At 38.3% G+C, this 23,809-nt stretch overlaps 1 protein-coding gene across 3 annotated transcripts in view; it reads left to right on the forward strand.

Moving 5' to 3' along the window:
• RPS6KC1 (ribosomal protein S6 kinase C1) overlaps positions 1–19,626 on the forward strand; it is a 134,936-nt gene extending 115,310 nt beyond the window's left edge. For all 3 annotated transcript variants that reach the window (XM_080647944.1, XM_080647945.1, XM_080647946.1), the window contains 3 exons: positions 8,456–8,538; positions 10,566–10,661; positions 16,436–19,626. In XM_080647944.1, coding sequence (XP_080504070.1) covers positions 8,456–8,538; positions 10,566–10,661; positions 16,436–16,546 — 290 coding nt within the window. In that variant the 3' untranslated portion in view covers positions 16,547–19,626. The remainder of the gene's footprint in view (positions 1–8,455; positions 8,539–10,565; positions 10,662–16,435) is intronic.
• Positions 19,627–23,809: the final 4,183 nt, after the last annotated feature.

Raw genomic sequence — 23,809 nt, forward strand, 5'->3', positions numbered from 1 at the left:
AGGAGCAATCTAAACTTGGAATTAAAATGAAATTTGATTCTCATAGTTTGGTGTGGACTTTATTTTTGCTTTCATTCGAAACATTTAGTCTTGTTTGTGGAAACTTAAAAAAAATATGTCTTTATCTCTATATATAAAAGCCTAAGCGGCTAGCCGACTGGCTGACTGGCCGGTAGCTATGACGCGCACTCACCACCAGGGGGCAAATGCTCAATGCAGGAGCTGCCAAAGGCACTCAACTTTGCAGAGTGCCCTCTTGCACTCTGGGACCCCTCGGGGGATGTCAGACTGCCGGCCAGGCCAAGAGACCCCACTGGTGCACGAATCCATGCACCGGGCCTCTAGAATCTAAAATAATATCTTTGGAGAAAACTAGGTTGTCCTACAGTGCACGTAAATGAATTTGATTTTGACAACATTTAAATAAAATTTCTAATGATGACTAAATATGTCACTAGGCCAGCAGCCAGATACTAGAGCCTGCTTACATCTTTTTATAGCACACTTCATGTCTTTGTGGGCCTAGATTCCTTACATTGAAAAGGGGCAGGGGAAACTTTCGGAGACCTCCCAACCCTGTCTTCTTCCTGCTCCCAGGGCTTTTTAGCTCTTTCCTCTGCCGTATGCTATTCGTGCCAGAACAAACTAAATGTAGGGATGCAGAGGGGAGCATTGGAAAGGGTCCCTGCAGCACCCAGTGCAAGCCACTGTCATGTCTTGCCTGGACTACTGCAGTCATCAGCTGCCTGGCTCCATTCTCACCCTACTTTTGTTTCATCCAGCAGGCAGAGCACGCTTTAGATCACGTCTGAAACTTTCTAGCCTGCCACATGTAAAAGTGCCCAATGGGACCTAAAGAAATGAATGTGATGAGGCCTTTTTAGGTGTTTTGAATGCCTTGAATGAACAGTGCTACCAAACACATGATTGATATATTTACTCAACAAACATTTATTAAGTGGCTCCTGTGTCCCGGGCACTGTGTCTAGGAGCTAGAAATAAAAGACATAATTGGTATAAGATTGACAGTTACTCTTGAAGATTTATATAAAAAAAGGAACTACCCAAACAGAAGACATATACTATTGGTTAAGTAGGACATTAATAGACCTTTATAGGTGAATGGTTGTATTTATAGAATGGTAATTTACCAACCTAACAAAAGATATGCTTAGCTGTCCCTCTTCTTGCACTTTGGTTCCATATAATTCAAAAACATTCTTTCTTCTGTGTTTCTTTCTCTTTGCTCTTTAGTCATCAGCTGTAGTGGAAGACTAATGCTCAGCCCCTGCATAGAAAATCTTTATACACAGCAAGAGCTGGTGAGAGAAATTGACTAGAATTTTGTAATTCTAGTCCCTTTCAATTAGCAACAGATGCTGCAGGGAAAGGCTGTCTGTGTAGGAACACAGCACTAATGTTTCCACGCTCTAGCTGACGTGGAACACTCATTGCAGAGAAAGATGTGCTTTTCCTCGGTCCAAGTGCGTCAGTATGTCACTGACAATAGATTTTTTTTTTGACTGCGCTCTACTCCAACCTAAGACCATTAATGAAGTCTGGCTCCCTTGGAAGCAGGTTAACAAATTTTTGATTGCTTACAACAGCATTTTTAATCTTACTGAACACTTAGAATTTATAGAAAATTTACTCCAGTTTTTTTTCCTGACACTATAAACGTGTACATGATGTTTAGTTGTAAGGTTTATAAGAATGCGGCTTAATTTTCATATTGTCTTACTCACTGAATTCCAAAAGCTACTGTATTTTTGTTACTTACATTTATTTTTATTTTTTCAAAAGAAAGAGTTGGAATTCTTAGGGTCAATTTTTTTAAAATAAAATTTTTAATGTTTTTCTTTAAAAATTGATTTGAGAGAGAGAGGAAGGGAGAGGGAGAGGTAGAAACATGGCATCAACATCAATCTGATGCCTCCTGCACACCTCTTGCTAGGGATTGAGCCTATAACCTGGGCATGTGCACTGACCGGGAATCGAGCCGGGACCTCCTGGTGCATGGGTTACACTCAACTACTGAGCCACACCAGTGGGCTTAAGGTCAGTTTTTAAAAATTATTTTGGAAAAAATATTTAGAAAGTATTTTGGAAAAAAATTCTGTGGCATTAGAAAAATGTATTTACCCTTCCTCGCCAAAATATACTTACTACTGGTTATTATTTTACTAGAGGCCCGGTGCATGAAATTCATGCACGGGGGGGCGGGGGGTGTTCCCTCAGCCCAGCCTGCATCCTCTCCAATCTGGGACCCCTTGGGGGATGTCCAACTGCCGGTCCAAGGATCGGGCCTAAACTGGTAGTCAGACATCTCTCTCACAATCCAGGACCACTGGCTCCAACTGCTCACCTGCCTGCCTGCCTGATCACCCCTAATGCCCCCCCCCCCCGATGGCCTTGTCACCCCTAACTGCCCTCCCCCCCCCCCCCCCACCAGCCTCGTTGCCCTACACAGCCCGCTGCTCAGTCGTTTGGTCGGCCCTTACTAACCCCCATGCCGGCCTGGTCACCCCATGCAGCCTTTTTGATCGTCTGTTCAGTTGTTTCAGTTGCGACGGTTGCTTGCCTTTAAAATTGTTCTGTCATTATGATATCTGGATAGAGTGCTAAGTCATTTATGTGACAGATTCTCCCAGCATCTAAATATTGGTTTAATTTGACTGTTACATAAAAACTTATCTGTAACAATTGCTGCTTTTTCATTGAGGTTTATATGACCTCTTAATAACAGTTCCACAGTTATAATTTCTTTGAAGTAGTTAAGGAAAACAGTTTAGGAAAAATATTTAAATACTTGTTCTAAATTAAATTATAAGTTCTTTATACGGGAAATTCTTGTCTAAGAAAATTCTAAACTTCCTATGTGTTCTACCATGTACTGGAAGGAAGATAGCAACAGAACATACTGCCTGATAGAGGCTGTGGAATTGTCTCTAGAGATTTTTGGGATGGATGTGGGCAACTGTATTGTTAGTATTAGAAGTAAGTTGAAGGATGCGAGGACCTGTGTGTCTCCCTTAGAAGAAGCACCAGGGAACAGAATCAAGTGATGTCACCAGTTTGTAGGTATACCTGGACAGACCCGTCAAAGACTGCCTGCGTACCATGAGGTTCCCTGGTTTATCCCACATTGTAACAGGAATGTCTCTTAAAGAGTGCGTCCTGAGTTTGGGATGCCGCAGGCACCACAGTTGCTTGAAATGCGAGATGATTCTTCTTTATAAAGCTTTGTAGAAAGGTTAGTCTTTATTTAAAGCTTCAGTCTGAGATGCATGTTCTAGCTTTTTCCATTTTCTGTAAAATTTCCAGCATAGTTTTAGCATTATCTTTGGTTATTTCTGAGTGATGTCTTTGACAGATCTATGTAATTTAAATCATGTAGTACTAAAAGGCAGGGCCTGAGCCTGTGGATACCATGTATGATGTCTGTAGTGCTGAGATCACGTGGTCTGTCCCTTGTCTTTCCTACTGCCTCAAGTCTGGGTGGATACTTTGTTTTTTCCCTTCACTTCTCATACAGATATAGACATTTTAGGGTTTCCTGAGTGCAAGCTGTTTTTATACTCCTTTACTTTTCAGGAGTGAGGCTTATTATAGTTACGGTTTTGGGGTCAAGTTAACATGATTATTTTTGGCTATAGGAGGGAGACTCAGTAAACTCTGATTATCATAAAGACTATAAAACCCTCCTATGTTTTAGCAAGCCCTTTGACAACATGGGCTACCAAGGCAGCATAATTTTTTTGAAAAATACCCTGGCTTGTTGAAGAGTGTTCTATGAGGTGTTGAACGTGAGTAAAATCGATGTAGTCAAAGTACATTTTACATTGCGATAGTTTTATTGTTATGTGAACTTGTTTATTCACTTGTGAAATAAGAGTATGAATCAGTAAGATTCTTTGTTGTTGTGTTAGAATATGATAATTGTACTAAAGGGAGAGTTCTAGAATTTTACTAAACTGTTCTCATATATTTGATTTCCTTAAAATTTTAGATGATTGGAAATCTAGCCTGGAGCTGATTCTGTCTCCATTACATTGAAAGATAATAACAGGTTTAGTGACACTGATTCATTTCACTTGCCACCAGGTCTCTTAGAGAAAAGGAGGAGTGGTTGGGTCTAGAAAGGAGAAAGAGGAAAATTGAGCATTGCTAGCTCGTTTTAGCATAATCTCACTCTTTGGGCATCTTAAGTTAACGGAGAGGGGAAAAGTTAGGCTCACGAGTACTTTTGAAAACACTTTCAGAATCATAAAATTACAGGTAGGAAGCATGTTAGAGGTCTGGCTGTCCTCATTTTCCAAGAAGCTTAGTAGCACGCAGAGCCGAGCCAGGCTCACAGAGCAGCACAGCTCAAGCCCTGTCAATCAACACATCATTTCTTTGACTCAGAAAGAAGAGTATCTAGGATTCTTTGATATCACCATCTTTTTTTGAGGTTTTGTGGGAAAAATCTGGGAATTTGTTTTATTTTTTTAGGGAATAGTTTATTCTCCCCCCCCCTCACTTAGTTTGATGCCTGTAGTACTGCTACACTTGTGCAGAATAAGGCCACTGGAAATTGCAAATGTAGAATGTAGTGGGGGTGAAGGGGACATGCATGGAAACTTAACACTTGGGTGTTATAAGAAAAATATTTTGAAAATTGACAAAACATGGTAGAATTTATCTTTTAAAATGTTTCTGCTTTTTTTTAAGATTTAAAAAATGTAAGGTAGGAGTTTAAGGGGATTTCTCGGCTTCACCATATTTTATTCTGAAAATAACTTCACAAACTTATTTGGCCTTTATTTCTATAAGTTTTCTACTTTTGAATTTAGTCACATCTATAGACTAGTCGCCTGGTGTTTGTAGTAGCTATTGTGTAGCTTTATATATAAATCAGTATTCTTGGTTTATGTTTAAACTTTTTATATAGATTTTGCAAGTATAGTGGTTTTAGAGAAGTGCTTTTGACAGCCTCACAGCCTCAGGCTTCTTTTTGGCAATTCAGTTTCAGGGTATATCTTTACAATTTTAATCTAAGAATTAGAATTAGGGCTAATGTATAATAATATTATGCTAATAGGGAGTATTCAGACACTGTGGCAATTCACATTCAATGCAGTATGTTGGTCATTATCTACCTGTTTAAGGACTCTGGCAGAAAATTGCAAGGGATTTCAGAGCAGATAAAACCAATGAACCCAGTTCTCAGACTCCTTAGTTGAGCAAGTTCACAGAAATCAATAAATATACCTTGTCTGCCTCCTGAAGTGCCTCTCAAACTTTTCTACCCAAGTACTTCTGACTGTAGAGGCAATATATAATGGGTACCCCAGGGGACTAGTGAAATATGATCCTGAAGTTCCTTTGAAGTCTTTTATCTTGCAAATCCATGTAAATTTTACATTCTGTTCCATAATAGATCTCGGTTTCTTTTAATGGTAAAACAATATCCAGCTCCCTTCCACACATATAAAAGGCTTTATGCTCAGGAAGATGTACTGTGCTTATTTGGTAGTTTCAAGTCCCCCTCGCCCCCTTGCTCTCCCCCCTCCCCTATTGCATCCCCACCCTCTCACCCTCTCACTCCCAGACCCACTCCCAATCCCAGCAGTGATATGGGAAACTAGCATAACATATCCCCTTTGATGGTCTAGGCTGCAGTGGTAATGGCACTTGGACCTTTGGCTGAATTTAAAAGGATCTTTATAAATTGCTAGCCGTCAATTACATTATGGAGCCTTATCTCAATGACCCTCTGCTCAATCCTAACAGGAAACCTTTCTCTTTCTGAGCAGAGTTGGCGTATGGCTTTAGCTTTTCAGGGCATGCTAGACCCTATAAAACCATCTTATTCATTTTCACTTTTGATTGGGTCAGATGTTCCTCTTTTCCCAGGGCACCCAGTTACTATAGTCTCCTAACCCTAACCCTACCCAAATAAGGTTTTCATAAAGTTGCTTGGAAAAGTTAAATAATGCATGCAAAATATTAGACATAGTTCCTTACATATAGTAAGTAGTTTATAAATGTTAACTGCTATTTTAGTGTTGCAGTGATCATTATTGCCGTGTGTGCCTACTATGAGCACAGCAACACAGAATGTGAGACTTATTGGTAGCATATTCAAAACAGATGACTGACCAATGATTTTGGATCTTGACTAGTGAACAGATACCACATTTAGTATAAAACTAAGAGATATGTACTACTTGCTGTATGATTAAAGAAAATGGAATAACTTAAATTCTTGAGCAAAAACACTAAAAGAGAAAACCACAAACTATGCCATTGGGAAAACTGATTTTAGTTTCACATTATGTGGCCAGCACATGGAATTCTATGGAGGGGTAGTGCTTAGTGCCTAGCGTAGAGTCTGGTTTGTGCTGTTTATGTATGCTGGTTGAATGACTCTGATAGGGTGAGACCTCATTGTGGAGGCCTGATTGTATACATGCCTGTTTAAGTTAGACATGTGAATGTTATTTAATGGTCAGTGAGAAGCCATTTCAGAATTTTGAAAGGAAGAGGATGCATTGACTGCTTAAACTGGAAGGAAATGTGCAATGGGAGGCTTGGGAATGGGTGTGGGCAGTGTATTTGAATCTTGGAGGGATAAGCACTTTGAATGAGAGCCCCAATGAACTTTTCTTAAAGAAAATCACTATTTTAGGAAATCCTTGAGTGTCCAAACTATAGAATGTAGAGCTATATTTAACATAGAGACCCTCAGATCTAACCTTCATATTATGAATGAGATCAAGTGAATTCCTCAAAGCTCTTAGCCCAGGACTTCTGATTCCTAGTCCATTGCTCTGAAATGTATAATATTCAAATTGTGGGGAAAACGATGTAGCCAGGAGAGTCTCGGGCAGGGTTGACCTACATATAGCTTTGTCGTCCCTGCTCCAACAAGCCTGAATGTTTTCATGTCATCTGGTTATACATTTAAAATTGTACCACTTTTCTTGGCTAGTGTGGCTCAGTGGCTGAGTGTGGACTCATGAACCAGGAGATCAGTTCGATTCCCATTCAGGGCACATGCCCAGGTTGTGGGCTCGATTGCCAGTAGGGGCGTGCAGGAGGCAGCTGCTCAATGATTCTGTATTATCATTGATATTTTTATCTCTCTCCCTCTCCCTTCCTCTCTGAAATCAATAAAAATATATTAAAAAAAATAAAATTGTACCACTTTGATATTCATGTAGGCTAACAAGCATGGAATGAAAGTAAAACTCTCACTACCACAAAGGCAAACCACTAAAACATTTTGTCATATTTTCTTAACCAATCTTTAAAAAAAAAATTCATGATTTTAAAATTAGAACTCTATTGTTTTATAGCTTGTTTTTTTAAAATTTAATATATCCAGACGTTGACTTATATACTTAAACCTTGCACGAATACATCATTTTAAATGCTTATGTAGTAGTATTCCATCATAAGGATATGCCTATATATATATATATATATGTGTATATATATATATATATAATGTGTATATACATATACATATATATATATATATATATATATATACACACAAATGTGTGTGTGTGTGTGTGTGTGTGTATGTGTATATTTATGTGTATGTGTGTATGGCTTTGCAACTAATTGAATGTCATTAGGAAAGGGTAAAAATACATCAAACATGACTTAAGGGCTAAAAGCCTCAGAAATGGTGAAATGAGGAGTTTTTCATTTGTGGAGAAACCTGAAAGATGACACCTGAGAATTCCTATTATATTTAAGGAACTTGTGCTGATGAGAGAGGGGTTAACACAGATAAAATTATAATTTGTAGACACTCTAAAATCTCTTATCTTAGCCAATAGTTTCAGTTGTGGCTTAAAACAACATATCTCTCTGTATTTGTAATAACGAAGTGGGTAAATCTCCATTGCACATGTTCCTCCTTTAGTTGAAAACCATTATATAGGAGAAGTATTATACTATGAACTAGGTCTTAGTTCTGTTACTGATTTACTATGTGACATTGGACAAGGCGTGTCACCTCTCTGGTTTCTATTCTGTGCAAGGATAATTAATACTGCTTTAAATGATTTTTACAGTTCCTTCTGAATGTAGAGTCTTTGTTTTTAAATAAAAATATGACCTCTTAGGTAGAGTTGACTACACTTTCTCAAATTTGAAAATTAAGCAAAATGCTGATATAGTATATTCATGTAACTTTTAAGTATAGTATCTTGAAGGTGTCCCTCTATCAACTAAAGAAAAAATGTCTTCATTTAACATATGACTGCATCAAAAAAAAAAAAAATGCAACCACAGTAGGTGATCAAAGGGATAAGTAACTTTCAGGGATTTTGAAAGCCCAGTAGTATTTAGTATTTGCTCTCTCAGCATTAAAAAGATCACCTTGCTAATACATGTTAATTTTGAAAGTTTAATTGACCTTTGGAATTTTAATATCAACCTTTTTTGGTGTGTTTAGAGGTTGGAGCAATCGCTGAAGAAACTGAAGCCTGTGATTGGTGGAGTTTGGGTGCTGTCCTCTTTGAACTTCTCACTGGCAAGGTAAGCAGTGACCTGGATGCTTAATAAGTTTACCCAGATGCTACCTTGATTTCAAATTGAGACCATTTAGCCTTTGTCTGTAATTTTTAGATCAGAGACAAGGTAAGAAAAACTTTGAGATACTATATGCAGTAAATTTATCAAGATTTCAGATTTTAAAAAAATAGAGTTGTATTGCACTGAATAAATCGATGGTAAAATTCTGTATGTCACAATGTCAGTAAGATATAAAACTAAACATTTTTTCTCTTTATTTTCTATGATTCACTTTTAAGTAGAGTTAAATCTGTAAGGTTCATATCAGGATGTTTTAGAATTCTTTGGATGTTTTAAACATTTTATCTGAAATCAGGAGGGAATTCTCATTTTAAAGAAAATTAATGTAGATATGAACGGTAACCTCTTTTTTCTCAATACTGTAAATTTTTCCTATCTGTTCTAGCTTTAGGACAGAATTTATGCTCTCTCTGATCAATAACTTTTAAGTAAGATATTTGAGGTTAGTATACTTTTTTAAGTAAGATATTTGAGGTTAGTATACTTAAATAGAGTACTGTGCAGATTGCCTCCTGGGAAGAAAACAGAGGAAATGAACAGTCATCTACACTAATAAAAGAGAAACATGCAAATTAACCATCACTCCGCTACACCCACAAGCCACGCCCACCAGCCAATCAGGAGTGACTATGCAAATTAACCCAACCAAGATGGTGGCTGGCCACGGAGCTGGAGCAAGCAGGAGGCTAGGGTTGCCCTGGCAATGGAAGAAGCCAAGCTTCCTGGCTGGCCCTGGCCTCTGTTCAAGGCTACAAAGTTTCAATTATAGAAGATAAATAAATCCCAACAAAAATGGTGGTGGCCACCGAGCTGGAGCTGAGCAGGAGGCTTGGGTTGCCCTTGGCGATGTAGGAAGCCAAGCTTCCCATCCGCCCTGGCCTCTGCTCAAGGCTACAAAGTTCCAATTATAGAAGATAAATAAATCCTAGATACTTGCTTCCAGCTGGCCCTGGCCTCCACTCAATGAGGCGCTGAAAAAAAAAAAAAGAAAAAGAACAAAAGGAGGGGCTGGGACCTTGGGTCGCGCTGGGGGGGGGGGGGTGATCAGGCCAGGATGGGATGGCAGGGGACGTGGGGGGTGAGCAGGCTATCAGTGGGGGTCAGTTGGAGGTTATCAGGACAGCGGGGGGGGGCAGTTTGGAGTGAGCAGGCCAGCAGGGAGGGAAGGTGGGGGCGAGCAGGCCAGCAGGGGGGGCAGTTGGGGGTGATCTGGCTGGCGGGGGGGCAGTTGGGGGTGATCTGACTGGCGGGGGGGCATTTGGGGGCAAGCAGGCTGGCAGTAGGGAGCAGTTGGGGTGAGCAGGCTGGCAGGCAGAGTGGTTAGGGGCAATCAGGCAGGCAGGCAGGCAGGTGAGCGGCTGGATCCAGCAGTCGCGGATTGTGAGAGGGATGTCCAACTGCTGGTTTAGGCCCGATCCCTGTAAACTGGCAGTAGGACATCCTTCGAGGGGTCCCAGTTTGGAGAGGGTGCAGGCCGGGCTGAGGAACACCCCCCACCCCCCGTGCACGAATTTCGTGCACCAGTCCACCAGTAGTTTTATAAGTAATCCTCTACCTTAAATATGTAGCTAATACTGAATTCCCAAGATAATTGTGGAATTTACAAATCACCTATACATACATTTAAACCATAATGTGCCATGTATGTATTTAATTTTGAAGGTTTTTAATACATTAAAATTTTTTAGAGTTATCTGAAGTCCCTTTTTAGTTTTTATGTATAAATATAAGCTCTTCTACTTATGAGCCATGTTATAACTAAGATAAAAGGGCTAGAAGCATAAGCTTATGATGTGATTTATCTGATTGCCTTCATTCCAGTTAGAAGTTCTGTAGGCTTAGAGCCCTTGTCCTAAACTGCTTAGGTGGCACTGCTGATTGCTACACCTCCAGTTAAGACTATTGCTGAGTTCTCTGTATTCGCTGTCCATAAATCCTGGGTAAGAAGTGTACCTGATTGATTGTTTCAGACTCTGGTTGAGTGCCATCCAGCAGGAATAACTACTCACACTACTTTGAACATGCCAGAATGTGTCTCTGAAGAGGCTCGCTCACTCATTCAACAGGTAATTTAATTGACCTATTGGCCAAGAATGTCAGATGTGCAAATTAGCAGAGCCTGCAGCTCCAAAACCTTAAAGAAATTAATTTTGGGCAAGAAAGACCCATTACTGATTGCAAATTCAGAACTAGTACTGTGTATTTTCAGGTTTCTGCTATTTAAGTATTGGTGAGCTTATTGGTATTAATTTTTTTTTCTCAAAAATCTAGGCTAATATTTAGTCAATCTCTCTCTCTATATAAGCCTAATATGCAAAGTGTATCCCCGGGAATTTGACTGACTGGGAGTTTGATTGCTCACTATGATGTGTGCTGACCGCTAGGGGGTGGTGCAGAATGAAGGAAGGCCCCGGTCTGCAGCTAGCAGCCGCTAGGGACCCTACCTGTGCATGAATTTCGTGTATGGGGCCTCTAGCTATATACACTGAGTGGCCAGATTATTATGATCTCTGAACGCATAATAATCTGGCCATTCAGTGTGTGTGTGTGTGTGTGTGTGTGTGTGTGTGTGTGTGTGTGTGTGTATTATTATATATATATTAGAGGCCTGGTGCATGAATTCATGCATGAGTGGGGTCCGGCCAGCCTGGCCAGGGGGAGGTGACATGGGCGGTTGGCCGGCCTGCCTGCTGGTTGAACTCCTAGTCGAGGGGACAATTTGCATATTAGCCTTTTGTTATATAGAATATACACTGAGTGGCCAGATTATTATGCGTTCAGAGATCATAATAATCTGGCCACTCAGTGTATTTATGTAGGTGTAACTTTTTAAGTATTGCGTTTAGCTTGTTTGGAGCTGCTCTATTTTTGCTATTACATTTTGTAACTGTATATGAATAGCTATTTTCAATCTTTAATTCATATTTATAAACTTAGAAATGGGCTCCTCAGGTTGCATAGGGGAAAAGTGGTGTTAGAAATCTTGCCCAGTTAGATGGAACTTGGGCATTGGTGTCAGTGCATTTTTTGGTGGCTTTGAAGAAAGAGATAGTTGATAATTAAAGTTTAGTATCCCAGAGGTAGGCTTGAAACTCTGGTGAGCTTCTTAAATTGATTCCCTACATTTAAAATGCTCCTCTAGTTTTGAATAATGGATTTGGTGAGTACACAGGGTTGTCAGTGTTGTGGTACGATAGGCTCACAGCAAATCAGCAATAACTGTTAGGCCTGGGATCTGTGCACTTCTATGAAAAATACAGAGGGAAAGGCTATTTGAAAAACATAAGAACTAAAGTTTTTGTTTAATGAAACATGAATTTTTTTTAATCAGGGAAAATAAAAATTTTTAAAAGGGGAGGAAGGGCTAATATAACATATTAAAAAGAGAAATACCTAGTATCCTCTTGAAGAGTGACTTCGGTTCCATTCAACAAATGTAGGCAAGGCATAGTGCTGTAAGCTGTAAAGGTAAGAAGACATAAAAATCTGTATCCCAGATGGATGTGATAAAGGCTGCCAAACAGGTTGAAAGAATACTTTGGCAAGTGAAAATACAGAGGGGTTATTGTTGATACAGTGGTAGTATTAGGAACATTTCGTGTAGTGGGTGTTATTTTTGTGGAGCCTTAGGTTTTCAGCATGACAAGGTGGGATGTGAGAGAAGTAGCTAGGTGGAATAAATAAAGAAAAAAGTCTGAAAGACTCAATTTGGTTTATCTAAAGTGGAGGGATGAAAATAGTTATGAGTGTGGAAAGATAAGTTGGGATTCTCTCATGGGGTTCTATTATCATGATCACCTGGTAGAGTGATAGTATTTAATTTAGAAAAAAAAAACAATCATGAGATTTTTGTACAGAAGAGTGAAAGAATTAGAACTGTACTTCATGAAGATCCTGAAAATATAAAGCAACATGATCAGGTTGGAAACACTGAGATGAGAATACCTTAAGCATTTTGCAAAAGAACTAAGAGATAATGCAAAGATATATAAAACATTTCATTTCAATGGGAAAAGGACAGTTACTCATTTGATTTCATCTTATTTGTTGTGGCACAAAAAGGTAAATTTAAAGTGAGGTTTTTTTGTAAATAATTTAAAGAAGGCTAGCAACTGCCAATTTTTGTTTCTCTTCCTTAAAGAAGTAGTCATTATTATACAGTGTGGGCAAAAGTAGGTTTACAGTTCTATGGAAAATAATGCAATAATTAATAACTAATAATACAAGAATAAACTATGTTTTACCTACTCACAACTATAAACCTACTTTTCCCCCACCCTGTATAACATCTAGAATAGAATTCCCCACATTAATTTATAAAGGTCTGTTGCTCCCATTTTTATTAGAAATTATAAAGGAGTTGTAAAGGAGTCTAGGCTTAAGGTATGTTAAATCCCCAAATGCGGATACTTAACCGCTTATATCGTAAATCAGCATTCTGTCATTGCCTGCCTAAGGAAACTACCACTCAGGTCGGGGAAACATCATCAGGAAAGGGAAGAGGGGTCTCTTGGCATGATTAGCCATTTGTCACTTTGACTTTCCTCTTCCACTACCTCACAGGTCATAGAGGCCATTTAAAAAAAACCCACAGAATGATTTATATGGAAATAATTATTCTGCTTTGGGGAGATTTCCCCTCTTTGGTCTGTCGCCTTCTTGCTTTCTTCCTAGCTTTCATAAAATCCATGGTTCAGTCATCTTAGTCAAGGCAATGGTACTAAAGTAAACATAGTAAATGCAGTTTTTAAAGAAGATACTTATATTTTACGAACCCTCAGAACATGTATGTTAGTACTTTACAGTCTACATTTGGTTAACTATGACACAGTTGCTTTGTCAGTTGAAAGATTATCTTGGATTTGCCACTGGTTGACATATTCTCTTAAGTAATGTAATCTTTGCATGATCTCTCTTGTGGCCTGGTATAGTATTTAAAATGGCAGAATAAACAAGATAGTCATGAGTAAAACAATTATACTCTTGCCTATAGATTTATACTTGCAAATTTATAGAAGAATCCATGAACTAAGTAAATTGACTTTAGTAAAATGGTAATATGAACCTCTTTTGGAATTTCATAATGAGGTCATGCTTTAGAAAGAATGAGGGTGGACAAGCCAATTGTAACAAAGAATTTACATTTTTCTGAAATATTAAAAAATATGTGATAGTCATAGTTAATTTTTACCAATATTTGATATTTTATGCTGGGCTGGTGTGGCTCAGTGGTTGAGCGTTGACCAATAACCAGGAGGTCATGGTTTGATTCCCAGTCAGGGCATATGCATGGTTGTGGACTCGATTCCCAGTGTGGACCGTGCAGGAGTCAGCCTATCAGTGATTCTCTCTCATCATTGATGTCTCTATCTCTCCCTCTCTCTTGCTCTCTAAAATCAATAAAAACATTTTAAAAATATTTGGAAATTAAACAACACACCTATACTCATATAACCTATGAGTCAAAGGTAAAATTCCCAAGAGAAGCTGGGAAATGTTCTTAATGAAGCAAATACAAATGTACAATATATAAAAATTTATAGGATGCAGCTAAATTAGTTTTTGAGGAAACTTTATGGCTTTAAACACCTATGTCAGAAAAGAAGATCTCAAGTAAAAATCATACCTTGCACCTTTAGAAGCAAAAACTATAAAAGTACACCTAAAGCAAGCAGAAGAAAGGAAGCAGAAATCAATGAAATAGAAAAGAGAAAAATAAGAGAAAAATCAAGGTATTTATAAGTTGGTTCATTGAAAAGATCAGCAAAATTAGGAAACCTTCAGCTGACTCCAAAATGTACTTGAAAAGGCAAGGGACCTAGACTATCCAAAATAATCTTTTTTTTTTTTTAAGTTTTCAATTAGCAATAATCACGCCTTGGATAAACCTCATTGGCTATGATACTGCCACTGCGCAAAGCTGCAAAATAATCTTAAAGAGAACGGAGTTGGAGGACTCATACTACCTGATTTCCAGTCAGTATAAAGCCACAGTAATTACGTATTATGTTATTAGAGCAAAGACAGGCATATAAATCAATGGAATGAAATTGAGAATTCAGAAATAAACCCATGCATGATTGTCAGTTGATTTTCACTAAAGATGCGAAGATAATTTGATGGTGAAAAGGTCTTTTCAACAAATGGTGCTGGGAAAATAAAATATTCACATGTAAAACCAAAATGAACTAAGACCCTTCATATCATATGTAAAAATTAACTCAAAATAGCTCATAGACCTATGGGAGCTCAAACTATAAAAATTGTAGAAGAAAACTGGAAAATCTTTATAACCTTGGATTAGGAAAAGAGTTATTAGACATGATAACAAAAAGAAAAATTGATAATGTGGGCTTCATTAAAATAAAAAAACTTTTATACTTGAGGACATTAGTAAGAAAAGGAAGAGACAAGCCACACTGGGAGAAAATATTTGCAAATCATATAACTGTTAGTGGACTTGTATTCAGAATGTATAAAGAACTTTTAAAAACTCAACAAGCACACAACTCAATATAAAAATGGACAAAGACTTACCAGGGAAGCTATATGAAATGCTAATAAGGACATGAAAAATACTATCACTAGTCATTAGGGAATACAAATTAAACCCATAATAAGATACCACTAATACCCACTAGAAGGGCTATAATAAAAATGATAGATGCTAGGAATTATTGGTAAGGATGTAGAGAAACTGGTGGGAATATAAAATGGTATAATTACTTTAGAAAAGTTTGGCAGGAAAAGCTAAACATGAACTTACCACATGACTCTGTGATTGCACGTCTAGGAGTGTCCATAAGAGAAATGAAAGTCCACAAGGAGACATATACACAAATGTTAACAGCAATTGTATTCATTGACCTCAACCTGGAAAGTCACATGTCCATTAACCTGATGACTAGATTAACAAAACGTGTTACAGCCAACAGTGGAATACTGTTCAGAAATAAAGGGAATGGATTATTGATACCTGCTACAACATGGATGACTCTCAAAAATATTATGCAAAGTGAAAGAAAGCAGCTGCAAAAGACAACGTATTTTATGATTCCATTTACATGAAATATCCACAAAGGCCGGGTTTACAGACAGAAAACAGATCAGTGGTTGCCTAGGGCTGGGGATAGAAGTGAGGATTAACTGTAAACAGCATGAAGAAACTTTTTAGGGTGATCAAAGTGTTCTAAAACTGAATAGTAGTAACAATTGCACAACTCTAACTTTACTAAGAATCATTGAATTGTACACTTATAATAGGTTAGTTTTATGCTATATAAATTATTCCTTGGTAAAGGTGTTGAGACAAATATTTGAGGATGTGTGAGTGTCTCAAAACACATTCTTCCAGCATGCCTATGGTCTACAATAATTATATATGACTACTCGTATTTTCCCACACTCAACAATTCCGTTGCATATAATACTATTAACTTAGACTTTAGGTAAAGTTTAGACCCAGTACACATATAATCCACTAGGGGTTGAAAGACTTACTGTGCCGCCCAAACTTTCAAATCACGAAAGGAGTAACTGGACCTCTCAGAATTTGGTGTAATATCAAAATAATGTCTCACTGTACTTTTGGAATTGGAAATTCACAAGTATAACTATGAGGATGAGAGAAATAAAGTGAGCCACTCAAGGTCGTGTTTCAAATCAGTTGAAAAGCCACCACTAGAGTGATGTTAGACACAGCCCCCTTTCAAGAAAAGATAGTCAATTGGCTATTCATTTGTTGCTGGGATTGAATTTACAAGTACTTTCCTTTCATATATTTTGTTTTCCTTTAATTTACTCATTGGATTCCTGTTGGTCACTAAATCCTCTTTCTTAGCTCTTGCAGTTCAATCCTGTGGAGCGTCTTGGTGCTGGAGTGGCTGGTGTTGAAGATATCAAATCGCACCCATTTTTTACTCCTGTGGATTGGGCAGAACTGATGAGATGAACATAATGCAGGTTCTCTGCATGCATTTTGATCTTCTCTGGGCAGGCATTCCCAGCACAGAGGCAGCGTAGCCTCGGTCACTTTGGAAGCACCAAAGTATTGGGATAAAGACCTTTCGAGGAAATGGAGGATAAAAAGGCTAAAAGAGAACAATTCCTTACAAGCTGGACAAGATATCGGTACATTTGCAAGAGGTTGTTTTGTACAAATCTTTAACGAAGGTGTGATCTTTTTGTATTGACACTTAAGTGTTGCAGATGAGTCGTAAACCCAACTGAAAGGAATGCCCATCAAGAACTTCCTCTGGTGTGAAACTCCAAGTGTACAATCAAGTGTTACTTGAAAGGAGAACCTTTACATGGCAGCTAACCACGCTTTCTGCTAACTAAGATTGGTTTATATGACCAAATTAATATTTGTTGAATAATATATAAAAAGTGCTTCGTGAATAATGTCATCTGTGGAGATTAAAAAGTGAGAGAAAAAAGAATATACTCATCATGTCTGATAGGAAACTTGCACCACCATGCTATATAATTAATATATGTTGCATATGATCCCAGATTGTTTCATGCTTTCAGAAGTCCACATGGAAAGAAAACACTTCATGGGATCAAGTTTGTACTTGGTTGGTTGGTACTGCTTATGGAAGGATTCATATAAACACTCTCTTCTCTCTGACTATCTTTTCACTTCCCTGGCCTATTCTCTAATATTCTGTTCTTCCTACCCCTACTAACACATATGCAACAAAAAAGGGAAGAGGGAGTATTTATGTCCCCAAATTGTATCAACTTAATAAGGACTAAGAAATCATGATGTGAAATAAATGTGGTAAAAATTTAAGTCTGTCTTTCATTTCATTGCTTAATTTTTTTTTTTAAAGAAAGGCTTCTCTTCCATTCATATTGAAAGTTAGCAATTTCTCTGTCTTATGCTTGACTTCATTTTAGTTTTTGACTTGGTATGCTAAGAACCAAAGGATCTCATCTAAATGGAATTGAATGGCAATCCTATTTTATTACTTACAGTGACAGGATTTCCAGATTTGACCTCCTAATCTACTTGACATTGTGTAGAAAGAATCAGAGTATTTGAACATCTCCAAACATTTGTATTTTTTCTTTATGTTGCTAAGATAGGTCCTGTGGTTATGCATTGTTTACAACTTACAAATGTTTTAAAAGTGTTAATGCATGTTTTTTTAACTTTATTAAAAGAAAAGAAAATAAGTCACTATTTCCAAGTTAGTAGTTACCAGAAATAATGAAAGCTTTCTGTATGTTTTACCCTTTGTATTTTTGAGATATGTGTGAGAGCCCACCCCTATTCCAAGAGCATCTGCCATCTGCCATTGGCCAGGTCCTCCCATCAAATTAAATGGAAGCAGAAAATGCTTTAGTGAAACAAAGGAAATGTGCAAGCATTTTTCCTTCTTCTCTTATCCTACTCCCCCTTTTTCCTTTTTGGTCCCCTTATAACCCGAACCCCAGCTGAAGGGCTGCAACAACACCAGGATGGGGAACAGGTCACCAGGATCATAGCTCAATCAATATGACATCACTCCCTGGAACTGGATTTCAACTCACCAGCCCCCTGGCCTCATAACAGGAACTCATGCAGGTGAGACACAAGAATGACTTCCTGGTAGGACTAGTAGGAAATCTGCAAGTACTTAGAGCTGGCCGTTACAGAGCTTCCTTCCAGAAGTGCCCTATGACATGAAAGTAGGGCTTCACAGCTAAGGTGAAGCTCCCAGCCCTACCACATGATTTTGGTCCCTTGGATTCAGAGGACAGTGATGTCAACAGATGGTTGCTGTGTCAGTGTGTTGACACAATTCCACTGCTTCCATTTCTGTCTGTCTCTCTGGTTGGTTGGAACGTGTGCTTAATGTAAATGCAGTATTCATAGTTTGATTTAATGGTGAACATTAATTATCTTAGTAATGAACACACAGGATAAATGGCTTTGAGTTGATGAACCCAAGTCTTTTTGTTTGATGGTGTATATTAGAAATATTAATATTTCTAAGGCTGTGGCTGATACTACTTTTTTGTTGTATATTTTTTTTTGAACATGTGTCTTATGGGCCAAGATCATAAAAGAACTTGCCACTTAGTATTTCTCATTAGATATATTTTGTTATTGTGGTATGGTATACATACCATTAACCACTTTTAAGTATACAATTTAGTGGCATTAAGTACATTCACCTGTTTATTTAACCATCACTACTATGCATCTCAACTTTTTAATCATCCCAAACTGAAACTTTCATACCCATTAAACAATAGCTTCCCATTTCCCCTCTCCCAGCCCTTGGTAACCATCATTCTACTTTCTGCCTCTATGAATTGGACTCTTCTAGCTCTCTCATATAAGCAGAATCTTACAATATTTGTTTTTCTGAGTGTAATACTTTCAAGGTTCATCCATGACGTAGTGTATATCAAAATTTCATTCCTTTTTGAGGCAGAATAATATTCATTGTATGTTTAAACCACATTTTGTTTAGCCATTTACCTGGCAATGGACATTTAGGTGTTTCTACCTTTTGACTATTGTGAACAATGTCGTTATGAACATTGATGTACAAACATCTGTTTGAGTCCATGCTCTTATTTGATTTTATATTTTATAATTTTAAATTACCAATGTTATTTACTATTATTTTACTGTGCTCTTTATAAGAGAGCTTTTTCTAACAGGTTGCCAATAAAATGGTGTATTATCACTTATCTTAAGATATGATAGGAAAATCTACCATTTCTATTTCACAGATGGGTAAGTTAAGCTCTTTAAGATTAAAAAAGAATGCCATCATTTTAGCAATTTGTTTTAACTATGACAAGAGTTAAAACTTCCTGCCGAAACCGGTTTGGCTCAGTGGATAGAGCGTTGGCCTGCGGACTGAAGGGTCCCAGGTTCGATTCTGGTCAAGGGCATGTACCTTGGTTGCGGGCACATCCCCAGTGGGAGGTGTGCAGGAGGCAGCTGATCGATGTTTCTCTCTCATCGATGTTTCTAGCTCTCTATCCCTCTCCTTTCCTCTCTGTAAAATATCAATAAAATATATTAAAAAAAAAAAGAGTTAAAACTTCTTGAGACAGGTTTTTTTTTCAACATGTTATAATAACTGATCTCTCGGTAATCTATTTAAACCTGCCTTTTAAAATTTTTAAACAGCTACAATTCCAGCTTTTCCTACCCTATTTTATTTCAGATTCATTGTGAACCAAGTTTGAATTTTTCTTTCAAATAATGCTGGTACTGAAGAGTATAAAATTTATAAATAATATTCATGCTATGACCAGTAACACTATATTAGGACCCCACACATAGTATGCCCTGGTTGAAATCACTTGCCCATAATTTATGAATCCAAACAAAGAAATCTGACTATAGCGTTGAAAGGCTCTTTGCCTCTCAAGGGGCCCCTTATAACATCTTTGTTGGACTCACCTAGGAATTACTTTATAGCAAAGGCCAAGGCTTAAGGTGGGTCATTTTACTTCTTACAAGTAGTTGATTTAACCTCTGGCGTATCTAAGTGCTCTGGGTAGCAAAGTCTGGTATTTCAGGCTCTTTTTTGAGGATTGTGGTATATAATGGAAAGTCTTACAGTGTCCTGATCCTATCTGCCTGACTAACTAGACTTTAACCTTAATCAAATAACAGTATTCCAGACCTGTTCCTTACCTACAGAATGAGAAGGAAGGTGAATCCCAAGCTCCATAAACATATGATGAATTTTCTATTTTTCAGAGTGAACTAATTTGATAAACCAACATTGTAGAAAGACAAGGTTAATGAAAATCTAAAATTGATACTTAACTGTGTTCTTATAATTATTTTTCTAGTAATCGCAGATACTTGGGTTGCTGCCATATACCCACTCAGTAGCACAGCCCTTAGTGGTTATGTGGCTATAAAAATTATAAATAGAATGAAATATTAAAAGGTTATTTCTAAGTCAACTCTACACTGGAAAAGGAGAGTTGAAGGTCCAGATAGAAGTATATAGAGGTGAAAGGAGGTTAGGACACACCTACCTTTGCCCACTTCTTAGACCTTTCTCAATAACTGTGATGGTATTCCTACCCTATTGCCCTCATCTATCATATTTTATGTGTTTATTTGACTCAGTTCTTTGGCAGGCATAATCAGAGTACAAAATTGATACTTTCTGTTTGTATTTAATGCAGAACATTAACCTCTACCAGTCTAGGTAATTTGGACTTTTGAGTATTTGATGTCTACTCAGTTCATTTTAAGGATTTCATATTAGGTCCTTATGTTGAAGGGTTACTAAATGGCAAAAGCTGTGAAGTCAGCTATTTCAAAATAAAGTTGTAAATAGAATAGCTGTAGGGAAATGGGAAGCAAAGTACTATGGGTTTCTGTGACTTGGCATCACTTACTCTCTCAAGGACAGCAAACAGGAAACCAGAGCATAAGCTTCCCGTTGGGGAAGATTTACGATAGTGGTGATGCATGGTTAGTATAGCTGTGCATTTTTTGTTCCTATCACCTGACTTCTTTCCTTGATTCAGGGATCTCATTACAGGAGAAAATCGAGGCAGAGAAAATTTGTGGAGGTGTAATAACAAAAGTTGAGTGAGGTGGTCAGGGGAATGCACTTATCAGGTGTGTTGGCCCAGGTGTCTGGTGCAATAGAGAGCCTTCTTTGTTGAGCTAGGTTTAAAAAAAAAAATTATCACATTTATTGGAGTGACATCTATATATATAAAAGGCTAATATGCTAAGTGTCCCTCTGCCCTTCCGACCGGTCGCTATGATGCGCACTGGCCATTTACAGAGAAATGGCACTGCGGACCTGGTGCCCACAAAGCAACACTCAGCTTCCCCCAAGTGGGACACAGGCCCTGCCACCACCCCAGAGCGATAGCCTACCAAATCACATCTGACGCTGCCATGGCACAAAATGCGGCCCATAGCCCAGCCCAGCCTGGAAACGGTTGCTGTGGGCACCGGGTAATGACGTCACGTAGCAACGCCCGGCTTCCTCTCCCTAGCGACTAGCCTCCTTGGAGTTTCTTCAGCCCAGGAACATGACTTGCTTTATAGCCAGGTGCAGATATTTTACACTTTAACCAAATGTTTGTGAAGCGTTTTCCCATGCCTCATGTCATTTGATCCTCACAGAAGTCCTGGAGTAGGTAGATAGGAGACTCAGTGGAATTCTATTTTCTTTTCATTAGCTGGAAAACGGAGATTTAGAAAGCTTAGAAACGACCCAACTGAAAAGAAGAAATGGTGGACCTTGAAAATGACTTCAGGTTTTCTCGTTGTGCAGAATATAGTCAAATACTGCTGCAGTTAAATATTGATATTTACTGCTGCAGTTAAATGTTGATATTTACTGCTGTGTTGCTGACAATTACCTGAAAGAGAAGTTGGGGTGCTTCACTGGGCTGGAAAAAGTTTAGCTAAATCAGAAAGCAGGTCTAATTAAGCAAATTTATTCTATGTATATAAAAGGCTAAGTTGACTCACACATGCACGATGCAAATAAAGCTCTCGCTGGCGCCAATCACACGCGTGTGTTTCCATCTGTCATTTTCAATGGTGAATTTGGTTGACACTTCTATTATAGAGAAAGGGTGAATAGCGAAATTAAAATATTTCTTCTAATTTCAGTGTGCACAAATTTGTGCACTGGGCCACTAGTTGGTTAATAAAATGATACAGGTTTCAAATGTACAATTCTATAATATATCATTTGTATATTGCATTGTGTGTTCACCATCCAAAGTCAAATATTTTGTCACCATATATTTGACCCCTTTTATCCTTTACTATACCTCTCTCCTATTTTGTTTGTCTTGTTCATTTGTTTATTTCAGTTTTATATCCCACATATGAGTGAAATGTTTCTTAACTTTTTCTGTAGTGCAAATCTTTGTTCTTCCTCCAGGAAGAGTTAGGCAGAAATTAAAACTATTTCTACTATCCCAGGAAATAAGATGCTGTCTTTTTGGAAAGATTAAGTGACAAGCTTATCTAGAGTCAGTTCTATCTCCACCTCCTTGGTGAAGACAGCTGTTGGCAAGGGAAGAGGCCATGAGTGTCTGTGAAGAGCTGCTGATTTCTTTGGGCAGAAATATCTCTTACTGAATGTGGTAAGGAAGAATGACAAAGGAACCAGGTTTTGGATATACTTAGAGTTGCAGGCATTCTGCTTTTGTAGATCTTAAGAATTTATATCAGAAAGGTAACTCTTCGAGGAATGTTAATCAAATTCCTCCTAAAGCTAATCCACGAGGTAATAGTTTGACCAACCCCCCACCCATCAGTATAAAAGATTTGAGAGATTGAAAGGAATCTGAGCCAGTTTCATTGGCAAAATAATGACCGCAAGGTGATGTGCCCTGATTTGACTCAGTAGCAACATAGGTAGAAAATAAGAAGAAAGGGAGGTGTAGTGTTGGCAAAACAAAAGAAATATTGTGCCGAAACCGGTTTGGCTCAGTGGATAGAGTGTCGGCCTGCGGACTGAAAGGTCCCGGGTTCGATTCCGGTCAAGGGCATGTACCTTGGTTGCGGGCATATCCCCAGTGGGGGGTGTGCAGGAGGCAGCTGATCGATGTTTCTCTCTCATCGATGTTTCTAGCTCTCTATCCCTCTCCCTTCCTCTCTGTGAAATATCAATAAAATATATTAAAAAAAAAAAAAGAAATATTGTACAGCTATTCAGTGTCTTGGGATTGTTCTGGAAAGAAAATGTTAGATATTTGGAGGATCTGTTTTCAGCCAAAAGTTTCTGAATGACTAAGAAAACTTTAAAACTGAACTTTCCCCCTCACCACGCTCTCCTACTGTTTTCTCATTTCTTCTTCTTCCTCTCTTCATCTTCCATTTATCTACTCTCCTCCCACCTATGTGCTTCTCCGGTCACTGAACAAAAGACATGGTGCCTGCCTCCAAGGACCTTAGAAAACCCAGGGGAAAGGAAGCATAAATAATAAGTAGGGCAGACTGTTGTGTTATAAGGAACAAATAGGATATGGTGAGCACACAAAGGAGAGATCTGAGGAGCTGCAGGAAGGCTTCCTGTATTGGGACAAAACCTTGAAGTTAGATTCATATTTTTAAACATAAGGGACCCCCCCCACCCCCGCCCCAAGATTTTGTTTGGGGAGAAGGAAAGTATCCAGGGGAACAAAAACCCAGTTGTGTACAAAGGCATGGAGGTGGGCAAAGGTAAAGCTGAGCGAATTCTGTTTTGGCCAGTTCATA

Source organism: Plecotus auritus (assembly GCF_963455305.1).
Source record: "Plecotus auritus genome assembly, chromosome: 12".
Classification (NCBI taxonomy): domain Eukaryota; kingdom Metazoa; phylum Chordata; class Mammalia; order Chiroptera; family Vespertilionidae; genus Plecotus; species Plecotus auritus.